The 24,437-nt window shown below is 52.9% G+C and overlaps 2 protein-coding genes across 7 annotated transcripts in view; one reads left to right on the plus strand and one right to left on the minus strand.

The window, feature by feature from the left end:
* LOC147647258 (uncharacterized) overlaps positions 1-24,437 on the plus strand; it is a 387,407-nt gene that overhangs the window by 301,058 nt on the left and 61,912 nt on the right. The gene's annotated exons all lie outside the window — the stretch shown is intronic.
* Positions 15,976-23,141, minus strand: LOC147647270 (uncharacterized). 6 transcript variants are annotated; one of them, XM_086872613.1, is made up of 13 exons: positions 22,888-23,103; positions 22,459-22,530; positions 22,299-22,370; positions 22,146-22,211; positions 21,606-21,719; positions 20,879-20,950; positions 20,422-20,493; positions 20,161-20,232; positions 19,744-19,975; positions 19,450-19,656; positions 17,968-19,139; positions 16,777-16,942; positions 15,976-16,248 (listed from the first exon to the last, which is right to left on the minus strand). In XM_086872613.1, exons 1-9 carry the CDS (start codon positions 22,982-22,984, stop codon positions 19,845-19,847), a joined length of 768 nt encoding a protein of 255 aa, XP_086728739.1. In that variant the 5' UTR covers positions 22,985-23,103; the 3' UTR covers positions 15,976-16,248; positions 16,777-16,942; positions 17,968-19,139; positions 19,450-19,656; positions 19,744-19,844. The 6 variants fall into 6 exon arrangements, with proteins under 6 accessions (XP_086728739.1, XP_086728740.1, XP_086728738.1 ...); XM_086872614.1 differs by having other exon boundaries at positions 15,976-16,942; positions 17,968-18,045; positions 18,669-18,740; positions 19,026-19,656; XM_086872612.1 differs by having other exon boundaries at positions 17,968-18,045; positions 18,669-19,656.

Genomic DNA, 24,437 nt, shown 5'->3' on the forward strand with positions numbered 1-24,437 from the left:
CCTCACAGTGCTGCAGCGTGGGTCACTCTGCCACAGGGTCAGTCCTTCTGAAAAGAGCAGGCAAGGAGAGCAGCTCCTTTTTAATGCCTTTATTGAGGGCAGCTCTAGGTGGGGGAAGCTCAACCACTGCTGCTCCCAATGGATGACCCAGAGGAGGAGATGTTCAGCTTTGCCACATGGCAGAACTGGGGGTTCTACCTTCAGGAGAGTCTCTAGGAAGACCCTGCCTCATTGCAAATGTAGTGTAGTCATGCATAGCAAATGTTCTCTAGTTACAGCGATGAGGTCCGGCACATCAGTCAGCTGCTCAATGTTCTCCCTTGCTCCTCAGTGTAGTTTGTAGTCTGGTTTGTGCCCTGGCTCACTGATTCTAGGGGTCTTTGGATGTTAATCCCACTTCCCCTGGGTGCTACCCCCATGGGAGTTGGGCTCATCTACACACTGGGTGCTGTCATCGGTGCCATGGGGGGTGCCGGGAGCAGCAGAGGCAATAGACAAGGCCAGGTGGCATTAACAAGGCTGGTACAACAACATTGGTATTTACCAAACATGACACAACATGAGCTATATTAACAAAGAAGGCCCCTTACGGTGACAACATTCTACTGCTCAAACTGTAAAACATCTTTGTGTACTGATCAGGAGGTCACGATTTACTCTTTACAATCCTGATGCTGAATGTCTCCTGAGGAGGGCTGGTCAGGGAGAAGAATGAGCCCCATGTGGGCTGCCCCTGTTTGGACAACCTGCTCCTCACCCCGAGCCTCAGCATTTCTGACATCGCCCACCTGGGACTGACATCCCAAAGCATTGAGAACATTTATCAATTTTTGTTTATCATCAAAATCTAATTAATTTATAAAAATAAAATTTTACTTTTTATAATAATATTATTCTGTATTCTTATAACCTTGTTTTTGAATTTATATAAAAAAATTGATACCTTTTCAGGAACAAAAAGCATTATTGTTCTCTGGCTCTAAGTACCACAATTCCCTTCATTAATTAACTGACCTCTATTTCTCCCTCTTTATGCTAATTACTCCTATTTTTAGCCCATTAATCATAATTTTGAAATTATTCTCAGACAGGGTAAAAGGGGCCACTTTGGGGTCCATGGAGACTTTTCTGGGGAACATTTGGGGCAGCTTTGTGTCTGGGGAGGGAATTTAGAGAGAACTTGGGGGTCTGGAGGACACTTAGGGGAATCGAGTGCGCACTTGGAGGGGCATTTAGGGATTCTGTGGGACAATTCGGGGTCAGGGGGACACTTGGGGGTCAAGGGGGGGGAATCTGGGGACCCTTCGGGGTCCGAGCGGGCACTCGGGGGGCTGTAACAGGGAATCTCTGGGCCGCGGGGGATGATGGGAGCTGTAGGCGCCGGTATAATACGGTTTAAAGGTGCCGCGGAGCATCACGGGAGTTGTAGGCGCACCTCCAAAATCCCACACAGTTGTTCATATGTCCTCAAAATCCCTCAAAATTAAAAAAAACCCACAGAATTTCTTGAAACTTCTCAAAACCCTACGAAATTCAGAAACATCCCACAAAATCTCCACAAATTTCTACAAAATCTGAGAAAAATCCCTCTAAATTCTTCAAGTCTCCTCAATATCCCACAAAATTCCACAAAAATCCCACAAAATTCCAGAAATATCCCAAAAAACTCCCTAAATCTTAAAACCTTACCAAATTCCAGAAACGTTCCACAAAAACTCCACAAATTTCCACACAATCTAAGAAAAATCTTTCAAAATTCTTCAAGTCTCCTCAAAATCCCTCAAAATTCCAGAATCATCCCTCAAAATTCCAGAAAAATAACACAAAATACCACAATCATCCTAACAAACTCTCTAAATCTTCTCAAAACCCTACCAAATTCCACAAACATCCCACAAAATTCCAGAAAAATCTTCTCAAAACCCTACCAAATTCCAGAAACTTCCCACAAAATCTTTACAAATTTAAACACAATCTAGGGAAATCTTCGCAAAATTCTTCAAGTATCCACAAAATCTCACCAAATTCCAGAATATTCCACAACATTCCAAAAAAACCACAAAAATTCCAGAAACGTCCCACAAAATTCTTTACATTTCTCAAAATCCCACAAAATTCCAGAAAAGCATCACGAAATTGTGAAAAAACCCTTAAAATTCCCTAAACCTTCTCAAAACACTACCAAATTCCACAAACAACCCACAAAATCTTTACAAATTTCCACACAATCTACGAAAAATCCCCCAAAATTCTTCATGTCTCGTCAAAATCCTTCAAAATTCCACAAAAATCCCACAAAATTCCAGAAAAATCCTACAGAATTCCAGAAACATCCCACAAAATTCCCTAAATCTTCTCAAAACCCTACCAAATTCCAGAAACATCCCACAAAATCTTTTCCAATTTCCATACAATCTTAGAAAAACCTTTCAAAATTCTTCAAGTCTCCTCAAAATCCCACAAATTTCCAGAAAAATCCCACAAAATTCCAGAAACATCCCACAGAATTCCTCAAACATCCCAACAAACTCCCTAAATCTTCTCAAAACCCTACCAAATTCCAGGAAAATCCCACAAAATCATTACAAATTTCCACACCATCTAGGAAAAATCCCTCAAAATTCTTCAAGTCTCCTCAATATCCCAAAAAAATCCTGAAACATCCCATAAAATTCTTTAAATTTTCTCAAAATCCCACAAAAATCTTGAAAAGCATTACGAAATAGTGAAAAAATCCCACAAAACGCCCTAAATCTTCTCAAAACCCTACCAAATTCCAGAAAAATCCCACAAAATCTCCTCAAATTCCCCATATTTAAGAAAAATCCCTCAAAATTTTTCAAGTCTTTTCAATATCCCACAAATTTTCCAGGAAAAATCCCTCAAAATTCCCAAAACATCCCACAAAATCTTCACAAATTTCCACACAGTCTCGAAAAATATCTCAAAATTCTTCATATCTCCTCAAAAGCCCTCAAAGTTTTAGAAAAATCTAACAAAATTATTTAAATTTTCTCAAAATCCCACAAATTTTCATAAACATCCCACAAAATCTCAATATCCCACAAAATTCCTGTAAAATCCCACAATATTCCAGAAACATCCCACAAAATCTCAACAAATTTCCACAAAATCCCAGAAAAATCCCTCAAAAATTTTCAAGTCTCTTCAAAATCCCACAAAAGTCCAGAGATTTCCACAACATTCCAAAAAAATCCCACAAAATTCCAGAAAAATCCCAGAAAAATGTTTACATTTTCTCAACATCCCACAAAATTCAATAAAAATCCCTCAAATTTCAAGATAATCCTAGAAAATTCAAGAAAAATCCCTTAAAATTATTTAAATTTTCTCAAAATCCCATTAAATTTTAGCAAAATTTCACAAAATTGCTAAAATTTCACGAAAAATTAAAAAAAAACCTAAATATTTTCAAAATCCTAGCAAATTCCAGAAACATCCCACAAAATGCCCTCAATATCCTGCAAAATTCCACAAAAATTCCATAAAATTTTACAAATATCTCACAAAATTCCTGTAAAATCTGATGAAATGGTTAGCATTCAGGAACACACATAATCACAAATGATCATATGCAGGTGCTTTATTAAGAGCTCTGGGTGTCAGGGTACACAGTACCAAATCTGACCCATCTTGGTTTTGGACTGAACATGTTTTATACTCTATCATTATATAACTCACATATTAATTATTAAACTTACATTGTTCTATTGTACACATTGTTTTTTCCCAAGCATGGATTTCTCGTGATCCCCCCCAAGCCCCCTCACATTGTTCCTCATGTTCTTTAAACAATAATTATATCCATTTATATCTAACAATTGTATCATGATCATCTACTGACTACACAGGTGCAGTTTGACCTGATCTTTAGCAAGTACAAGGCCTAACATTTCCCAGGGCCTACTTTTCCAAGGCCTTTCCAAACGTAACTTCCTTTCTAAGTCCCCGAATTTTCTAAGATTTTGAGACTTTTTACTATCACTTACAGGACTTGTGCTCCAGACCCCTCACCAGCCTTGTTGCCCTTCTCTGGACACGCTCCAGCCCCTCCATGGCCTTCCTAAATTGGGGGCCCAGAACTGGACACAGCACTCGAGGTGCTGCCCAACCAGTGCAGAGCAGAGGGGAGGAATCCCTGCCCTGCTCCTGCTGGCCACATCATTCCTGATCCAGGCCAGGAGCCATTGGCCTTCTTGGCCACCTGGGCACACTGCTGGCTCATGCCCAGCCTGCTGTCCATCAGTGCCCCAGCTCCCTTTCTGCCTGGCTGCTGTCCAGCCACTCTGTCCCCAGCCTGGAGCACTGCAGGGGTTGTTGGGGCCAAAGTGCAGGACCTGGCACTTGGACTTGTTAAACCTCACCTTGTTGGGTTTGGGCCCTGGATCCAGCCTGTCCAGCTCCCTGTGCAGAGCCCTCCTTCCCTGCAGCACATCAACAACACTCCCAGGCAACCTGGTGTCACCACGGTTCCACGGGGCCCTAGAGTGTCACAATGGTCTCCAGGATTCCATGAGGCCTCCCAGCAATCCAATTTTGGATCATACTGGGAGTGACTGGACTCATACTGGGAGTATCTGAGAATGACTGGGAACACACCATGCACATCATCCCCCATACTGGGGGTGACTGGGAGCAACTGGGAGCACGCTGGGAGCCAATGGCATCATACTGGGACTGACTGGGTTGATCTAGCCAGAGGCAACTGGGACCATCCTGGGAGTGCTGCCTTGTGACAAGGATCATACTGGAGCGTACTGGGCTCATGATGGTGTTGAAAGGGAACAACTGGGATCTCTGAACACCAAAGGTTCCTTTCCTGCTCACTGAAGAAGGAGCTGTGCAGTATCCATGTGTGAGGGGACCTTCACCTGAACCAGATGCTGTTAGGAGAAAAAGCTGCCTCTGCTGGAAAATCCCACACAACAAGTCAATGCCAAGAGAGCATTTTGCTTTCACAACTTCCCTCCTGGAGCCACAGTCCTTTTGGATCGCACAGCAAGTGAGAGAACAGCACAAAATACAAGGCTGTGTCCAGTTTTTGGCTGGGTGAGCAGAGGGAATGCCAGAGTTCACTGCCACAGACTCTCCTCTTCTGGGGAACAGAACCCCCCCAGGCTCCATTCCAAATGCTGTGCACACCCTGCTGGCCAAAAACAACCCCTTTTTAAAGAAGTTGTTGGCAGGAGCTTTCCCAAATAAATGGCATCTTAATGGCAATTTTCTTTCAAAATCACCTCTGTTCCAAAGGAAGAACAGGAAGCCCACAGCAATCCCAAAGGCACATATGGTGCACCTGGGGAAATCCTCGACTTAGGGGCCCAGTGGGTTAAAAAATACCCATCAGAAGCCCCAGAGTGCAGAGTGCAAACTGCAGCAACCACTTGCTGGATCATTTTGGCTGTGCTGCACACACCTGCAGACTGTCTGTCCCCCTGCCAGGACAGAAGGACACCCGTCAGGGGCTGGGCTGGCTGCTGAGAATGCCTCGGGCAGGAGGATCCTCAGGCAATGAGCAGGTGCCCAGAGCCGCTCTGACACTGAGGCCTCTGTGCCCCACAGCAACGGGAACACCACAAGGACACGGCAACGTTCCTGTGACATCACAGCAGCAGCTCCCCCAAAAACTGCCTGGAAGGTTCTCCTGGGTCACCAAGGAGCACAAAGGATCCTCAGAGGGCACAACCTATTGCTCAAGGGATCCAAGAGGAGCTCAGAAAATGCAGCAAATGAGGACACCCCACAGCCCAGCCTGAACACTGAGAAGGAACAAAGATGTGAGCAAACCAATGGAAATACAAGTTTTGGTCACTGATGCTTCTGACTAAAACCAGCAAGGCGTGATCCATCTGGGATCTTTGTTCTAGTTGTAGAAACAAGCAAGGTTCTCTACTGTCAATGTACAGAAAGCAGGAACGTGGGGAAAGAAGGCTGAGGGTGCCAAAGCCTTGTGTGACTCCTTGGACATCCTGTGGCTGAGGGTGTCCAAGGCAATGGACTCACAAGTGGGGTCCCTGCCCTCCCCACTGACAGCTGCCATCTCTCCTTCAGCCCCACACGTGTCTCCAACAACCTCCTGTCAAGGGCCTCCATCCACACATTCCATCACCAGCCACAGATCCTCATCCACGAGGTCACCCAGCATCCCTGAGGCCACAGCAGGGAGTGCTCCTGGCATCTGGTAGAGCACTGTGGCTTTCCTGGGATCCTTCTGGTGCCTGTGGCTGAGAGGAGTGGGGTGGATGGAACCAGGACGGGTCACAGATCAGCAGCCCCACTGCAAGCAGTGCTTTCTCCTGCTGTGTGGGGACCGTGGGGTGACTGATATTGGGGCTCCTCTGGCTTTGGCTCCTGCAGAGCACACAGTGGCTCAGACACTGGGCTGAGGGAAGGGGTGCCATGGAAACCCAGCACAGGCATTTCTCTTTGGAGAGGGGGTTCTGCAGGGAGAAGGGAGAAGAAGAGACTTTCCTGTCTGCTGAGATTCCCCCTCCTCCTTCAGCAGCCATTCCACAGTCCATCAGTACCAGAGTTCATAGGATCACTTCCATGCCAGGGAGCACAAGGCACTCAAAACTGAACCCTGCCAGAGCCCAGCCCTGCCTGCCCATTTGGAGGGTGTGGGGGAATGGAATTTCAGCAGGAGCTGACCCACAATGATACTTTGCCACTTGTGGGTTTCTCACAGCCTTAGAAGGAGTTTGAGATCTCTGTCCCCAGCACCTGCTCACCCTTCAAGTGCACACACGAGCCTGGGGGCAATTCAGGTTCCCTGGAGTGGTGGCTGCTTCCCTTGGAAACAGGAGCTGTTGTCTTTTCCAGTGTGCTTAACTCCCTTCTACCTATTAGAAAGTGGGTGAGTAAAGGAAATGACCCTGGAGAAAGGGGACCAGAAACTGGGAAAAATTAAACATATCTAATTACAAATGACATCTCTTTCATTTATTTCTTTAGTACTAATCTATTACTACAAACAAAAACTTGTTTCTGAGGTGATTGTTGGGATTCGGGGCTTTATTTCTTGTTCTTGTTGTTATTATTATTTATTAGTATTACTTTTCATTGTTAAGACTTTTAAATCTTAGACATTAATAACAATGGCTGGATGTCACTCACTGGGAAACTTCCCTTGCTTTTCTCACTGGGATTAAACTCTACAATCAACTCCAAGTTGCCAGTGGATTCAAAAGACAAGAAATCTTTTTTTAATGGTGGGCTTGGTGTGGTTTGGAGCTGGGGAAGGGTCTCATCCCCTCCCAGAGGTGCCCCAAGCCCGCTCTGCTGCCACATCTGCACTCGCGGCCCCTCACGGCTGCTCTGCCCTGGAGACATGGTGGGACCCCTCCTGCCAGGGCTGAGGCTCCTCATGGCCCCTCACAGCCCCTCATGGCCCCATAGAACCTCTCATGGCCCCTCACAGCCCCTCATGGCCCCACAGAACCTCTCATGGCCCCATAGAACCTCTCACAGCCCCTCATGTCCCTTCATGGCCCCTCATTTCCCCTCACAGCCCCTCACAGTCCCACAGAACCTCTCATGGCCCCATAGAACCTCTCATTTTCCCTCACGGCCCCTCACAGCCCCAGGGGCTCCTCCCAAAGGAGAAGGGGTCGGGCCCTGCTCACTCTCCTTTTATTTCGGTCCCTTCACAGGGCCGAGTAAAGAAAGGCTGAATGGAGCCTTTCCCCAGCGTTTCCCTCGGGGTTCATTGCGGGCTGAAGCTCTGTGCTGGCGCTGGCCCCAGCACCAACATCCCTGCAGCCCCCAAGGCCTTTGCTGTCCCCCCGTGTCCATTCCCTGTCCCCGAGTCCCGCCCGGCTCTGGCAGCAGCAGCAGCCGCAGCGCAGCGGGCGCAGGCCCGGCCCGGCCGGGGCTCCCGGCCAGGAGCAGCAGCAGCGCCGGCCCTTCCCACCTGCTCCTGCCTCGGCTTCCCAGGGCTTTTGCCAGGGCAATTCTGGACTACAGCAACAATCCCCCACAAACAGCCCTGATTCCTCAGGGCCCGCCTCTGCTGCCCTCAGCCAGCCCTCAGAGGAAGAAAGGATCGGGTTTCCAGCGCTGTTTTCAGCCCTGTTTTACTCACCCTGAGGTGACAGCAGGAGGCTGTTGGTGCCCTGGCCTTGGCAATTGTAGATCCCGGCTGCTCTTGCCCCTCTTCTGCTTGCCACTTGAATTTTAGCAGTACAGCTGCAATTGCCTCTTTCAATCAGTGCTACCCACTGTGCTTTGTCACAGGGAACTCAGGATTTTTGTTTCAAGCATCATGATCACTAGAGATCAAAATGCTTCCAACTCCCTGAGCACTAAGTCGAGGGGAATTAAAGCCACACAGGTCACATTTGCAGTGCTCAAACACAGCCCTGTTGCTGCTGCTGCTGCTGCTGAAATAGAATCAACTGACAGAGGCCATCACAGAAATTGCCTCTGCAGTGGCAAATAAAATAAAAAAATCCTCCAGGAGAAAGAAAAACCAGAACTTCCCAACTCGCTTCATTGTTTCTTCTGAGCAGCAGAAGAAAAAGGAACAGGGCACCTTTCAGGCAGCTCCACAAGCTCAGGGTTCTCATTTCCTGGGGAATCTGAGATGCAATTGCCCTTGTTAAAAGGATAAAAGCAAAGGGAATGAATTGGGAATTATTAAGAAAAAATGACCCTTCTTGCACACAAAGTTCACCAAGTCATTCCCTGCATTTCTCCTTTTCACATTCTTTCTCTCACCCACTGACAGGTCCAGCTTATCATGTTCTGCTGCTTATCATCACCTGATTGTGCTCTTGATTTCTCCCAGTGCAAGAGATGTAGAATCATCTCAACTGAACACAGAAACAAACTCCCTCTGTCAGCCCATCTTCATGTTCCAGATCACTTTCCAGATGTCCATGGGGCTGTTGGAATGATGAGCTCTCCACTGCTGGCTGCAGGCTCTGGAGATTCTTTCTCCACATTCAGCCAGGCTTGTATTCCCCAGCAATTCCTGGTAGCCCATCATGTTTTCTTTGGGTAGAAGAGGAACAGTGAAAACCTCACCAATGGCACAACTCCCCTGTCCACAAGGAAAAGAAAGAACAAGTTGTCAAGTTCTTCAAACATTTGTCCTGCTTTGCTGCAAGAGTTGTGCTGCACTCACAGTGTGGGAAGCCAAGAGAAGCTGCAGCTGGGGGCACATCTTGTGACAGGAGCTGCGCCTTGTTCTCCAGGACAGGTTTTTGGAAAGAACAGATGGGACTGTGGAGAAGATTCTGGGAAAATTGAAACAGCTTTTTTAAGAAATGAAAATAAAATCCAAAGAAACAACCAATATGTTTTCCTCTATTTTTCTCTATTTATTTTTATTTTTCCCTTTTCCATCTTGCACTGTTTCTCCATCCCATTCATTCCAAACGGCTCTCACCTCTAAGATCTGAGACTTGGCAAGTTTTAGACACTGTAAAATACCCTGAGCTATAGCCAGTTTGCCTTGCCCTGTTTTCCTTGGACAGCAATGCTGGAGACACAAGTGCAGTGCTTGGCTCAGGTACAAATTCTGCATTCAGGGAATGTGCTCAGACGGTGTCTGAGCCTCAGCAGGGACAAGGCACAGCAGCAGCCAAGGGCATTGCTGTGCCCCTGTGCAGGAGTCCAGACTCTGGCTCTTGGCTCAGCAGGGCAAAGTTGCCGTGTTTGGCCAGGCTCAGGGGCTGCCCGGGGAGCGCGGGGCTCGGGGCGGGGCCGAGCGGGCAACGGACAAACGGACACGGGGACAAACGGCCCCGGTGCTTCAGTTGCAGCGGCAGCGGCGGCAGCAGCGGCGGCAGCGACAGCAGCGACAGCAGCAAATTTATCAATTCTCTCTCTCTTCTCCCTCTCCCACTGTCCCTCATCTTCTCCCGGTCTCCCTTTTCCTGCGTCCCCTCCTCTTCCAGGTTCCCTCTCCCCGTGCCCACCCGGGCCATGCCCCCAGCCCGGCCCCGGCCCCGGCTCCGTCCCCGTCTCCGCCCATCCCGCCGAGGTCTCCTCTTCGCCTGGCTCTGGCTGTGCTGGGCGGGCATCAGTGGCCGGGGCTGGGGCGGCATTGCCGCCCTTTGGCTCCGCCTGGCCCGACCCCGACCCCGACCCCGACCCCGACCCCGGCCCCGACCCCGGCCCCGGCCCCGGCCCCGGCTCCTCCCGGGGCCCGCGGAGGACACAGGCGGTGCGGCCGCTGCCGCCGCCTCCGCTGCGGCTTCCCCGGCCCGAGCTCCGCCGCTGTCGCGTTCCAATGAGGGAACGCCTGCGGGTGCCCGGCCCGGGGAGCTCGGGGAGCGCTCGGGGGCCGTTCCTGGCCCCGGGCCGAGCACTGACGGCCGCGTCTCTTCCCCAGGGAAGGCGCAGCAGGCCCTGCAGCAGCGCTACCGAGTGGGGTCACTGCTGGGGCGCGGCGGCTTTGGCAGAGTTTTTGCGGCCACTCGGCTCTCGGACGGACTCCCGGTGAGCAGAGGGGCCGGCGGCGGGCGGAGGAGGAGGAGGGGGCGGAGGAGGAGGAGGGGGCTGGACACGGTGGGCGGTGAGCTGAATCCGCTGTTCCCTTTGGCTTGCAGGTGGCCATCAAAAAGGTGCCACGGAACCGCGTCCGGCACTGGGGCGAGCTGGTGAGTGAGCGGGGCCAGCGGCAGAAGCCGGGCCGTGCCGGGTGGGGATGAGCCGGGGCCCGGCAGGCTGGGAGCCGCCAGGACACCTGGAGGGAGAGCGGGCGTGGGGCCAGCGGAGGGCACAGAGCATCCCGGGCTGGCTGAGGGCTTCCCGAGCCCTGGCACGGCCTCAGCCCCACTGACGGCACCGTGCTCCTCCCGCAGCCCGACGGCACCAGCGCACCCCTGGAGATAGTGCTGCTGGACAAGGTGTCCACAGGCTTCCCCGGTGTGGTGCAGCTGCTGGAATGGTTTGAGCTCCCCAACACCATCGTGATGGTGCTGGAGCGCCCGGAGCGGTGTCAGGACCTGCGGCGTTTCATTCGGGCACGGAGGTTCCTGTCCGAGGAAGAGGCGCGGGAGCTGTTCCAGCAGGTGCTGGCGGCCGTGCGGCACTGCACCAGCTGCGGGGTCCTGCACCGAGATATCAAACCTGAGAACGTCTTGGTAGACCTGGACACCGGCGAGGCAAAACTGATCGACTTCGGCTGTGGCACCTACCTGCAGGACACAGCCTACACTCAATTTGCAGGTGAGCCCACACAGGGGTGGTGATCCTGGTCCTGGCATCTCCTGGCCCAACCAGGGTGTGGCAGCAGGGATTCTCCCAGGACTGGGGCTGGGGCTGGGGCAGCCAGCCTGACAAAATCCCCCATGGGTGGGAGTAGAAGAGAGGGGGAGCCAGAACCTGTGCACCTGCTGGTTTGGTGTGCAGGTGAGAATGGGCTTGGACTGCTCTGCTCACCTGGTTTGCCTTGGTTCAAGATATTTTTTGGGCAATGCCAGCAGGGAGGATGTGGGTGTGGTTTTTCCCCAGCACTGAGTGGGTATTTCCCTTTGTGTGTCATGGTCGGGCCTTGCCAGGGTTTCTGCTGCCCTCTTCCAGCACCAGTGGCTTCTTTTCCAACCCCAGGTTTGTACCCAAGTCCCAGGTGCTGGTGAGAGGGTAGCAGGTCACCCCGTGGGCCACTGGGGCAGCCCCCACATGCCCAGGGATGCTGGGGCCAGGCTCTGGGAGCAGCAGCATCCCCCTGATGAGCTCCATCCATATTCCATAGGAACACCGTCATACAGCCCCCCGGAATGGAACGACTTTGGCTGGTACCATGGCGAGGCAGCGACCGTCTGGTCCCTGGGCATCCTGCTGCACGAGATGGTCTGCGGGGAGCACCCTTTCAGGAGGGGCAGGAACATCAGATGGGGCCAGCTCCCGCTGCCACAACGGCTCTCCCAAGGTGGATCCTCATCTCTGGGCACGGGGGAACACCAGTGTTGGGAGACAGCAGCGGGCTCGTGAGCATCCCGCTCTGGCAGCTGCTGAGGAGGTGGCACATGTCCTGCTCTCCTGCTCTCCTCCAAAACAAAGAATTGATGGGAAAGTTTAGGCCCAGCTCTGAGCACATCCAGCGTGGCCTGGGCACTGGAATCAATAGTGGGGCAAAGCAGACAGGAGCCTTCTCCAACTGACCAGTGGTTTGTGGTTTCTCTCCCCAGACTGCCAGATTCTGATCAGGTGGTGTTTATCCCTGAACTCCTTGGACAGGCCCTCGTTAGAAGACCTGTCCTGTGATCCCTGGATGCAGGATATTCATCAGCCCTAGAAGAAGGGAGAGAGCCACAGGCACAGTGATGCAGGGACCTGGTAAGTTACAGCTCCACACATGCCCTGGCAATCAGCAGCAAAGAAACCCAGACTTTTTTGTCCTGCTTGTGTCACTGCACTGGGGTCATGGAATGGGAACACACAGCCCTTGTGCTGGAGCTGAGCTGCTCTGCCCAGCACTGGTGGGCACCATCTGAGCTGGTTTTGCTTGTCCTGCTTCACTGACAACCGGGCCCTGGGCAGAACCCTGACAGCCTGGTGTCACCCCAGGGAAGAAGGAGCCCCTGGAGAAGCTGTACCAGGTGGGGCTGCTGCTGCTGCTGCTGGAGACATGGAGGACAGCAGCAAGGATGACAACCTCTTCCTCCACCTGGCCAGCGGGAGCTGGCAATGATGGACTTTGATTCTGGCACCTTCTTCAAAGCCAGGCTCCACAGTGAATTTTCAGGTAAGTCCAGACCCAGGGGGATGCTCCCAGATTTGTGCATTGGCCGGGAACCAAAGGTTTCCCTTTCACTGGGGCAGATGCAGCTGATTCCTCAGTGGCTGCCCAGCTGGTTTTTGGCAGGGCTGGGGGCGTGGGCTGGGGTGGTTACGAAATGGGAGGGGGATCCTGGCCCTGCCAACAGCCCCCAGCACCCACCGTGCCCCAGCTGGGGCTGGGGCAGCCAGCCCGACACAAACAAACCCCCATGGCAGGAGCACAGGTGGGACTCCAGAACCTGAGCACGGCTGCTTTGCTGTGCAGGCAAGGAAGGGCTTGGGCTGCTCCACTCCCCTGCTTTGCTTTGGGATCACCGTGATTTTGGGGGACAGTGCAGGGGGAAAGGGAGAAAGCATGGGCTTCTCTCACCCATGGGTGGGTTTATCCCCAGAATGTAGGGGTTGGGCCTTCCTCAAGCTCCTGACAGACATAAGATTTTTTACCATTTTTCTTGTTTCCCCTTTTTGTCTGTAACCTATTTTCATTAATTTGTTGTTTGTTTTTCTAAAGGAAGCGTTCCAGGTGGGGTCCAGTCTGGATCAGGAAGTGCTTGGGACCAGCTGTGGCGTGGATGGGCCGTGCCCTTGGAGAAGACTGAGGACATCGTTTGGGACCAGCTTTTCTTGTGGCAGCGGATGGTGTGAGGTGGGTCCTCATCTCCTTGGCATGGGTGGGACAAGAGCTTTTGGGAGATGGCAGCGGGCACAGGAGCATCCCGCTCTGGGCAGCTGCTGAGGGGCTGGATCTGCCGTGGCTGGCTGCAGGCTGGGCACATGTCCTGCCCTCCTGCTCTGCTCCCCAAGGCAGCAGTGATGGGCAGCTTTGGGCCCAGCTCTGAGCACGGCCAGCATGGCCTGGGCACCGCGGCTGGCTGGGACAAGGGGACAGGAGCCTTCAGCTGACGGGCGGTTTCTGCTTTCTCTCCTTGCAGCCGGGCTCTGCGGATGCTGAGGCTGCTCTGGGCTCTGCCAGGGCTCTGCTGGGCTCAGCACCGGGCCGGGATCAGCCAAAGAAGAAACGCTGTGACCTGCAGCAGAGACTTGAGCATTTTGGCAATGCAGCTCAAGTCTGCAGAGTGTCCACCTCCAAGGGAAAACATGATACCCCCCAAAAATTAAACTTGTTCCATAACTTCTGAAATGAAATCCATCTGGGATGACTCCAAATGACATTTTTCATCTTGCTCAAGCTGTAGCTCAGCCCTTCTCTGAACAGTTCTGTCCCCCACCTGCCTTTTACTTCACAACTGGTCCCTTCTTTCCCCCAGTGAGTTCCCAGCCCATCACAGTCTCCATCACACTGCAGCCTTCCTTGATGCCCCTCACCATGAGGAAGGCCAAGCCCCAGTCTCAGGGACTCATCCTGTCACTGGCTGAAGAACAGCAATGTTTCAGAAGTCTGGTGGGAGTTTAGTGTCTTTCAGAGCTGCTCTCCAGCCCTCAGCTCTCCTCACTGCTGAGTTCCCACTCCCTTTTCCTCATCCATCAGGATGAGCTCTGTGAATCCCCTTGTGATAAATGGAAAGGATTTGTGCTAACTAAATTGTAACTGTTTGAAAAGTTATTATTAGAAGCAATCAGGGGAATTGGTGTTACAAGCAGATGTACCCCTTTAAAAATGTTACATGTCAAAATTAAGATAGAGGATGTAGTTCTGGGATAAGTAATGTCCCAAGAGAAAATTGACCATGAGATGGACAAAGTTGGAACGACTTTAGGCATAGGGCCTGAAAATTATGAAATGTAAGACTAATTAGTGGAACACAATGCTTACTTGCATAACACAACACTTAGTAAGCATGCACAGCCTTTAAAGTTATCCAGAGGACAACGAGGATGAGTGTAAGCCTTCATCCTAAAGACCACCAAAAGAAGACTGAAGACCCCCTAGCAACAAATGAAGCATGCACCATGACGAATAGTGACGTAAAGTCAAAGAATCAGAAATATGAGAAAACTTACAAGAAACATTAATGAATATTATAAGCATACAGTATATGAGTTTTGTTTGAATTGCTTTGTTTTGTATGTGAGGTGGGGTGAGAAGTCCTCTCTGTAGCCCGGTCAGTTTTGCTTATGCTTTAATCATACTTAATTACTGGCAAACTATATTCACATACATACATACATACATACATACATACATATATATATATATATGAAGATATTCACTAAATTGTACTCTTTTACTAAATTGTATTCCTTTTATACCAAATTGCTATTCAAATTACTAAATTGGATTCTTTTACTAAATCTTATTCTTGTATTCAATTCACTAAATTGTATAGTTTTTTCCCTTGTTATTTAATTGCTATTAACTTAATCGATCTAGTTGTCTGATTTTAATTTCATTTACAACAGCACCAAGAAGAAAAGGGTCTTACTGAGAGCAAGCAAACTTAATCCTCTGCCAGGACACAAATTTAGACGGCAAAAAATTAAAAAAACCCACAGCATCAGCCACACTTCTTAGTGAGAAGGGTTGGAACTCTCTGCCCTCAACACTTGCCCAGCAGGTTTACAAAGGGAAATGGGATCTAAGCTGTGCCCTCTGAACCAACAGAGCCAGCCTCCCTTCAGGGTGAGAAGCCACAGCCTCAGTTATAGCCCTGGGTGCCTCCTGTGCCCCAGAGAATGGCTGTGGTTGTAAATGTGTGTTTGGCAGCAGCACAGGGCCAGGGTGAAGCTCGGCAGCCTCATCAGAGCCCACGGCCGTGGCCCTTCCCTGCTGTGGCCCTCACCTGGCCCGGCCCGGCCCGGCCCGAGCAGCCCGGACTGGCCTCAAGGGATGGGCTCTGCCTGCCCGCTGTGCCCACAGGCCGGGCCCCAGGGCTCACAAGAGGCTTCCTCCCAGCTTTGCAAAACCTCAGCCAAGAGTGTCCCCTTTGCTGTGCTGAGAAGAGTAAAAAACCCTCTCAATTTAACCCTGCTGCACTCCTCATGGGGGATCCCTGCACACCTCAGGAGAGAGCCCAAATTTTCCCTGTGTGCCTCATGAGGTGCAGGCCCAGGTGATGCCACTGAAGGAAATGTGCCCTCACAGCCCAGGGACACTCAGCATGGGCTCCCCCAGCCCCTCAGGGCCCCACCGCTGGTCACTGCAGCCCCTGCCTGGCTCCTGCCTGCCCACACTGTGGGCACCCCCGGCTGTTCCTGGACATGGAGCTCAGACAGGGCTGGTGAAGTGTGGGCTCTGCTGGTGGTACCAGCCGGACACTGGGGTGAGAGCTCCATCTCTTTATTAGAACAAAAAGCATGGGCCAACCCCTGCTCTGGTGCACAGGGGCTGCCCAGTTTCAGTCCTGGCAGGGACCAGGGCCAGGGGGCTCAGGGGCAGAGGGTCTCGCATGGGAGGTGGGGTTCTTGGGATGCCCTCAAGATGGGGATGCAGATGTAGCTTGGCACATGGGGACAGATGTGAAGAGCGGGGATGACAGATGCAGCTTCTCAGTGACCAAAGTCTTTCGCCAGTCTTCTGAAGATGCAGAGGTGCTCCTGTGGAGAGAAGAGGTGGCTGAGGCCCCCAGCTGCTGCTGGCACACAGAGACCCTCCTGCACAGCAGGGCCCAGAGCTGCCAAGGCTCCCCAGCACGGCTGGAGCTGCTGGCACAGCTGGCCCAGCTGGACAGCTGCCCCTCAAGGCCCTGGCGAGCAGGGGATGGCTCTGGGCAGGGTCCCTGGCCAGGAGCGGGCCCCAGAGCACCTCTGCCTTTCAAGGGCAATCTCGTCCCCGCTCTTTCTCCTGCCCACCTTGCTTTGCCTCTGCCCTCTGCTCCTGGGGCTGCTCTTGGCCAGGCAGCCTCAGTGGCAGCCAGCACTGGCTGCAGCCCCAGCGGGCTCCCCAGGACAAGGCCCAGCAATTAAGAGGCCAATGAAAGCCCTGGGCGGCAGCAGAACTCTCAGCAGAGTTATTTGGGCAGCCAAGGACTAGCCACAAGTCCACAGCAGCCTCACTAGGAATGTTTCCTGGCTATGAGCAGCTTTCAAGAAGCTGTTTGAGGCCGAGATCAGCAAAACACTCACCGTTTTGTCTTCCAGCAATACCAGATTCCGGCACAGCACACCATCAGGAAAAGTGCTCCACCAGCCACAATGGCCATTAACTTAATCAAACCATGTGTTCCCTGGTAGAAAACTCTTCTCATGCTTTCCCAGATATTCTGAGCATGTGCTGTGGTGCCAGCTGCATCTGTGGGGGCAATGGGCAGCGTGAGCCTGTGCTGTGCTCCACTGCTGATCTGGCAGCACGCTGGATAAGGCCAGGACATTCTCTGTTTCCCCCAGAGCTGGGGCCTGCAGGCACCTTGCCACCCCTTGACACAAGACTGCTCAACCCCCTGAGCTTGAATGCACAATTTCTCTGTGCTGTGCTGGTCTTCTCCAGGCAATACTTGTCAAAGACATGGATAAGGATCAGGAAAATTCCTAGGGTTTTGGAAATGCTCCAGGGCCACCCCTCTTCCAAACAGACCCTAAACCTGAACTAGCCCAAGACTGGAAATTTTCAGGGGATCTCAGGGTGTGCATGGCCTGTGCTGCAGTTTGGGCTCCCTGTCAGCTGATGCCAAATGCCTTCCTGCAGAGGCTGGGGAGAAGCTGCAGCCAGGCCAGGCTGGGAAACAGCCCTGCAGGCCATGAAAGCAGCAGTGGGGCAGTGAGGCTGACATGGATCCCTTCCTGCTGTGCCAGGCATGGTGTGTCCAGATGTGCAGAGAAAGCCCCCGGCTGCTGAGTCTCAGGAGAAGGCTGAGGGACATGGACCCACCACAGTGTCCCTCCAGATCATTCAGAATTATGTGCAGATATTTGAGTTCCCCCATTGCTACATTACTATCTCCTATAGGTTTGTTCTTCTTCCTCAGGGGAACATAATATAAGGTATTTCCATTTCAGATGAATGGATCCCACAGAACCAGTGCTCAGCCTGTGGGGTCAGCAGGGACACACCACACCCCTGTGATGGGAGCTGGGCTTGCTTGCAGAATCCAGCTCAGGAGCTGGGAAAGTCCTCCCTGCAGACACACCTGTGACTCAACAGCCACAGAAGCTTCTCTCATCTCTGCTGTACAGGCAGCACTGAGCCACAGGAGCAGTGAGGGGATCACACAGGACGAGGGCACACACGTGCACGGCTCTGTCCTGGCACCTGCAGCGATGCCGCCCTGGACAAGCCTTGAGCTGGCAGCTCTCCCAGGGGGAAAGGCCTTCACTTACCCTCATAATCTTCCTCATCATCAGGCTCAGTAACTGATATGGACGGGGAATCCAGATCATCCTCATCATCAGGTTCATCTGCAAAGAAAGGCAGGACAGAACTGCTCCTGTGACACTGCTGAAGATTCTTCTTCAGGCCAGAGTGGCAGTGAGTGCACCTGGGTGATTGGTGCCCTCCAAGGCACTCCCTAATCTCCACCTTCCACTCAGTAGCAGGAGCAGGGGGACCACGTGCCTGCAGTGGCCTCACACTGGGATGGAAGGAGCCCCTTGCATGGCAGTCAGGGGAGAAAGGACTCCCTGGAGCTGCCAGCAGCTCTGAACTGAGCCCCAGGCAGGGCCAGGGCTTGGCAGCTGGAGCAGGAGCATCTCAGGTTCCCTGGGGCCAGAAAGAAGCCACACACGGCACAGCCCTGGAGCACAGCCCTGGGCCTGGCCCTTCCCTCTCTGCTCTTTTCCATGGCTGCACAGAGCACACGGAAGGAGACACTGGCATTGCACATGGGAAGAGGATTGACAGCTAAATGCTCCTTCCTCCCACTGACAGCAATGCTGTGGGATCACTCAGGGCTCCAGAAGAGAGCAGGGCAAGGTTTCCAGAATCCATCAACCTTCAGACTCTCAAGGGAAATGGCACGTGAGTGAGCTCTTGCCACCTTGACACTGATTGTTCTGTGCAGAAAGGGACATTGAAAACTTGCCTCCAACATTCTCCATGGATCTCAAACCATTATGTGCCAGGGCTTTCAGATACTCCATGTCACGATCCCAACCTAGAAGGGAGCACAGATCAGAACCATTCCATGCTGTGCTGGGACCCCCTTCTGCCTTAGGGAACTGGGCACTGCAAGGGGGTCAGGTAAGGCCATGGGAGCCAGATGTCAATGGACATGGCCAAAGCTGCAGAGTGGCCTGGGGAAAGCACTGGACTGGCTCTGGACACTCTCAACACCTTTTCCATGCTCTGTGCAAAATCCCTGAAAGGCAGGTACTGCCAAGGAGCAGAGATTTACAGCTCAAGCCTCAGCAGGGCTCAGGCCCAGGGGCACAGCAATTACCTCCTGGGACTGTGACTGTGCCTGGCATGGCCTCCCTTCCTGCAGCAGAGGCTGCCCATGGGCCACTGCTTCCTCCGGGAAACGCCGCCTTCAGCACAGCCTTTGGGTTCAACTCTGGAGAAAGGAAGAGCCACAGCTGGATCAGATAGAACCATTCCCCATTGAGGAGATGGCATGTTCAAAAGGCAGTATTTGTCAAAGTCATGGATAAGGATCAGGAGAAAGGCCAGGTTATTGGGGCTGGCCAGGGCCCTCCCTCCTCCAAACAGCCCCTACACCTGATCTAGCCCGAGACTGGGAAATTGCAGGGGATCTCAGGGTGTTCATGGCCCATGGTGCAGTTTGGGCTCCCTGTCAGCTGATGCCAAATGCCTTCCTGCTGAGGCTGGGGAGAAGCTGCAGCCAGGCCAGGCTGGGAAACAGCCCTGCAGGGCATGAAAGCAGCAGTGGGGCAGCGAGGCTGCCATGGATCCCTTCCTGCTGTGCTGGGCATGGTGTGTCCAGATGTGCAGAGAAAGCCCCCGGCTGCTGAGTGTCAGGAGAAGGCTGAGGGACATGGACCCACCACGGCGTCTCTCCAGATCACTCAGCCTCTTGTCTCCTGTAGGTTTGTTCTCCCCTCTAGGAGGACCTTAACAGAAAGCATTTCCATTTCAGATGAATGGATCCCACAGAACCAGGGCTCAGCCTGTGGGATCAGCAGGGACACACCACTCACCCCTGTGATGGGAGCTGGGCTTGCGTGCAGCAACCAGAAAAGGAGCTTGAAATGTCCTCGCTGCAGACACACCTGTAACTCAACAGCCACAGCAGCTTCTGTCACCTGCTTCCTGCCAGGGTGTCAGTGTTTATTCCTTGTTGGGACAGTGAGAACGTACCTGCATGGGGCTCCAGAGGCAGAAAATCTTCATGAAGCCAAGCTGCTGGAGAAGCCTTCCTACCACCCTCATCTGGAAGGGAGCACAGATCAGAACCATTCCATGTTGTGCTGGGACCCCCTTCTGCCTTAGGGAATTGGGCACTGCTAGGGGGTCAGGTAAGGGAGGACCTTAGAGCAAAATAATTCCATTTCACAGGAATGGATCCCAGAATGCCAATGCTCAGCCTGTGGGGTCAGCAGGGACACACCACTCACCCCTGTGATGGGAGCCAGGCTTGTGTGCAGCAACCAACCCAGGAGCTGGGAAAGTCCTCCCTGCAGACACACCTGTAACTCAACAGCCACAGAAGCTTCTGTCATCTCTTCTGATCTGCACAGGCAGCACTGAGCCGTGGGGAGCAGTGAGGGGATTTCACAGGGCGAGGGCACACACGTGCATAGCTCTGTCCTGACACCTGCAGTGATGCTGCCCTGGCCGAGCTTTGGGCTCTCCCAGGGGGAAAGGCCTTCACCTACCCTCACCATCTTCCAGAGCATTCGTCCTGGGTGTGGGTTGAGAAGCTGCATCACCTGCACCAAGAGGCTTGGCTGCAAAGAAAGGCAGGACATATCAGCTCCCATGGCACTGTAGGAGGATCCTCAGGCTCTCTGGGGCCAGTAAAGGAACTGTGCAAGACACAGCCCCGGGACACAGCCCTGGGCCCGGCCCCTTCCCTCTCTGATCTTCTCTATGGCTGCACAGCACACAGGGAAGGAGACACTGGCATTGCACATGGGAAGAAGACTGATGCCTAAATTCACCTTCCTCACACTGACAGTGACCTGTGGGATCCCTCAGGGTTCTAGAAGGGAGCAGGGCGAGGTTTCCAGAACCCAACAAGCCTGAGATTATTTTAAGAGATATGGCACATGAGTGACCTCTTGCCACCTTGTCATTTTGTGTTCTGTCAGTAAAGGGAATAGAAGAACTTGCCTCCAGCATTCTCCAAGATATTCAAAGTATCATTCAGTAGCACTTCCAAATAATTGAGGTTGAGTTCCAAATCTAGAAGGGAGCACAGATCAGAACAGTTTCCATGGTGTGCTGAGATCCCCTTCTACCTTAGGGAACCGGGCAGTGCAAGGGAGTCGTGCTAAGGCTGTGGGTGCCAGATGTCAGTGGACATGGCCACAGCTGCAGAGGGGCCTGGGGGCTCTGGGCTGGCTCCTGGTCACTCTCCACCCTCTTTGCAGGCCCTGTGCAGCATCCCTGGGAGAGGTGGCTGGAGCAGCCCAGGCTCCACTGGGGCCCTCTCTCTGCCACAGCTGAAAGAATTGTAAAAGCAATGGGGAAGAACTACAGCAGGCAGTGCCACAACTGTCCCTCAGGCCCTCCCTCCCTCCTGCCCACGTTCTGCTGGGACAGCTCTCCCATCCCATAGGGACTGGGCCAGGCTCTTTCAGGATACAGTGGAGCCTTGCCCTCCCCCTCTGCCTATTCCCCACCATGGGGCACCCCTTTGCAGCTGCTGCCAGGTTTTGGGACCTGTCTCCCATGGAGGGACCCCAGCAGGACTGCTCAGTAGCCAAGTGCCCTGAGCCTGCTGGGGATAATTCCACTGGGCTGTGCCGGTCTTGTCCGGGCTGTGCCTGCACTGCCAAGCAGCAGAGATGGCAGCTCAAGCCTCAGCAGGGCTCAGGCCCAGGGGCACAGCAATTACCTCCTGGGACTGTGACTGTGCCTGGCATGGCCTCCCTTCCTGCAGCAGAGGCTGCCCATGGGCCACTGCTTCCTCCGGGAAACGCTGCCTTCAGCGCAGCCTCTCCTTCCGTCTCTGGAGAAAGGAAGAGGGATACATGCATCAGGTGGGGCTGTTTGTTCCCCAACATGAAGGTGGCGTCTTCAGGAGGCAATAGTTGTCAAAGATATGGATAAGTTTCAGGAAGGCATCCAAACTTTGGAGCCAGGCCAGCCACATCTACCACAAGACTGGGAAATTGCAGGGGATTTCAGGGTGTGCATGGCCCGTGCTGCAGTTTGGGCTCCCTGTCAGCTGATGCCAAATGCCTTCCTGCAGAGGCTGGGGAGAAGCTGCAGCCAGGCCAGGCTGGGAAACAGCCCTGCAGGCTGTGAAAGCAGCAGAGGGGCAGTGAGGCTGACATGGATCCCTTCCTGCTGTGCCGGGCACGGCGTGTCCAGATGTGCAGAGAAAGCCCCTGGCTGCTGAGTGTCAGGAGAAGGCTGAGGGACATGGACCCACCACGGCGTCTCTCCAGATCACTCAGCCTCTTGTCTCCTGTAGGTTTGTTCTCCCCTCTAGGAGGACCTTAACAGAAAGTATTTCCATTTCAGATGAATGGATCCCACAGAACCAGGGCTCAGCCTGTGGGATCAGCAGGGACACACCACTCACCCTTGTGATGGGAGCTGGGCTTGCGTGCAGCAACCAGAAAAGGAGCTTGAAACATCCTCACTGCAGACACACCTGTAACTCAACAGCCACAGCAGCTTCTGTCACCTGGTTCCTGCCAGGGTGTCAGTGTTTATTCCTTGTAGGGACAGTGAGAACGTACCTGCATGGGGCTCCAGAGGCAGAAAATCTTCATGAAGCCAAGCTGCTGGAGAAGCCTTCCTACCACCCTTGTCTAGAAGGGAGCACAGATCAGAACCATTCCATGGTGTGCTGGGACCCCCTTCTGCCTTAGGGAACTGGGCACTGCAAGGGGGTCAGGTAAGGCTGTTGGGAGCCAGATGTCAATGGACATGGCCAAAGCTGCAGAGGGGCCTGGGGAGCTCTGGGCTGGCTCTGGTCACTCTCCACCCTCTTTGCAGGCCCTGTGCAACATCCCTGGAGGGGCAGTGGGACCAGCCCAGGGCCCCTGAGGCCTCTGTCCCTCCCACAGAGAAAACCCTCCCTAAAGCCCTGGGGAAAACCATCCCCAACACTTCCCAGGGAGAAGGGAGCACTGTCCCGGGAAAGGGGACTGAGGCTGCCGGCTCACCTGCTCGCCCTGCTCGCCACGGAGCAGCCTGGGCAGCCCTGTCAGGCAGGGCCACTGCCAGGAGGAGCAGGAGGAGGAGGTGCAGAGCAAAGGCCATGGTGCCTTGCCCACTGCCAGTCCTGCAGCTCTTGCTGCCACCACTGTCCTGACACCGCTGTCCCAATGTCAGCACCGCTGCTGCCGCCGCCGCTGCTGCCACAACAGTCGTGGTCAAGGACTGACTGCTCGGTCCTTGTGGTGCTGGGCAACCACGGGGCTCTGGGACCTCTGTGACCTCAGAGCCTGCTGTCACCTCAGCCTGCTGTCACCCCAGAGCCTTCTGTGACCTCATGGCCTTAGATGTCTGCCCCAAGTGTACTCCCATCTGTACTAGAGGACTGCTCTGACTGTGAATCTTTGACTTCATCAAAGGGTCATTGCTAAACAAAACCTTGGTTTTGCCTGCTGACATTGCTGGACAGGCAGTGTCCCAGGAGATGCTCTTGATGGTTGCCTCTTTTCCTGGGCATGGCACTGGAGGAGGTCCAGGCCCAGGTGATGCCACTGAAGGAAATGTGCCCTCAGCCCAGGGATGCTCAACACAGACTCCCCCAGCCCCTCGGGGCCCTGCCTCTGGTCACAGCAGCCCCTGCCTGGCTCCTGCCTGCCCACACCGTGGTCAGCCCTGCCTGCTTCTGGACATGGAGCTCAGCCAGGGCTGGTGCTGTGTGGGCTTTGCTGGTGGTACCAGCCAGACACTGGGGTGAGAGCTCCATCTCTTTATTGGAACAGAAGAGCTGTGCTGGGCCCTGCCCTGGCAGGAGGGACCCACCTTCAGTCCAGGCCACAGAGCAGGGCGGGTCCCTTCAGGGACACAGGGCCTTGCTGTGGGTGGTGGCAGCATCTGCACAGCAGCAAGCTGGTAATGCAGCTGTGACAGGGACATCACGTATGGGCATGGAGATGTGAAATGTGTGGTGCAGGTGTCCCTGAGGGAGGTGTTTGGCCTTTCCTGTGAAGCTGCAGAGGGGAACCTGTTGAGAGAGGAGATGGCTGAGGCCCCAGCTGCAGCTGGCACACAGGGACCCTCCTGCACACTGGGAGATTCTCACTGTGCTCAAAGTTTCCCTCTGAAGACTAAGAGCTGAATGTGGATGGGCTTAACAGCTGATCTGCAGGCCAAACAATTGAGTTAGCAAAAGGAGAAATTGAGAAAATACAAGTTTATCCATAGCAAGGAAGAAAGCAAGGCCGTTAGCATGGAAACCAATAAAAAGGGATATAAGGGGTATTTGCAGTTGTAATAAATGGAATTGGTTCGTGCTAACTAAATTGTAACTGTTATTAAAGTTCTTATTTGAAACAATCAAGAATCAGTGTTACAAAGCAGATGTACCCCTTTGCAGATGTTACATGTCAAAATTAAGGTACAGGACGTAGTTTAGAAGATAAATGGTGTCTCAAGACCAAAATGGCCAAAATTAGAACAAATTTAGGCACTGGGCCTAAAGATTAGTAAACATAAGGCTAATTAGTAGACTAACACAACACAAGGCTTAGTACGCACGTGC

Source organism: Cyanistes caeruleus, unplaced genomic scaffold (genome assembly GCF_971803275.1).
Source record: "Cyanistes caeruleus unplaced genomic scaffold, bCyaCae1.hap1.1 HAP1_SCAFFOLD_65, whole genome shotgun sequence".
Taxonomy (NCBI): domain Eukaryota; kingdom Metazoa; phylum Chordata; class Aves; order Passeriformes; family Paridae; genus Cyanistes; species Cyanistes caeruleus.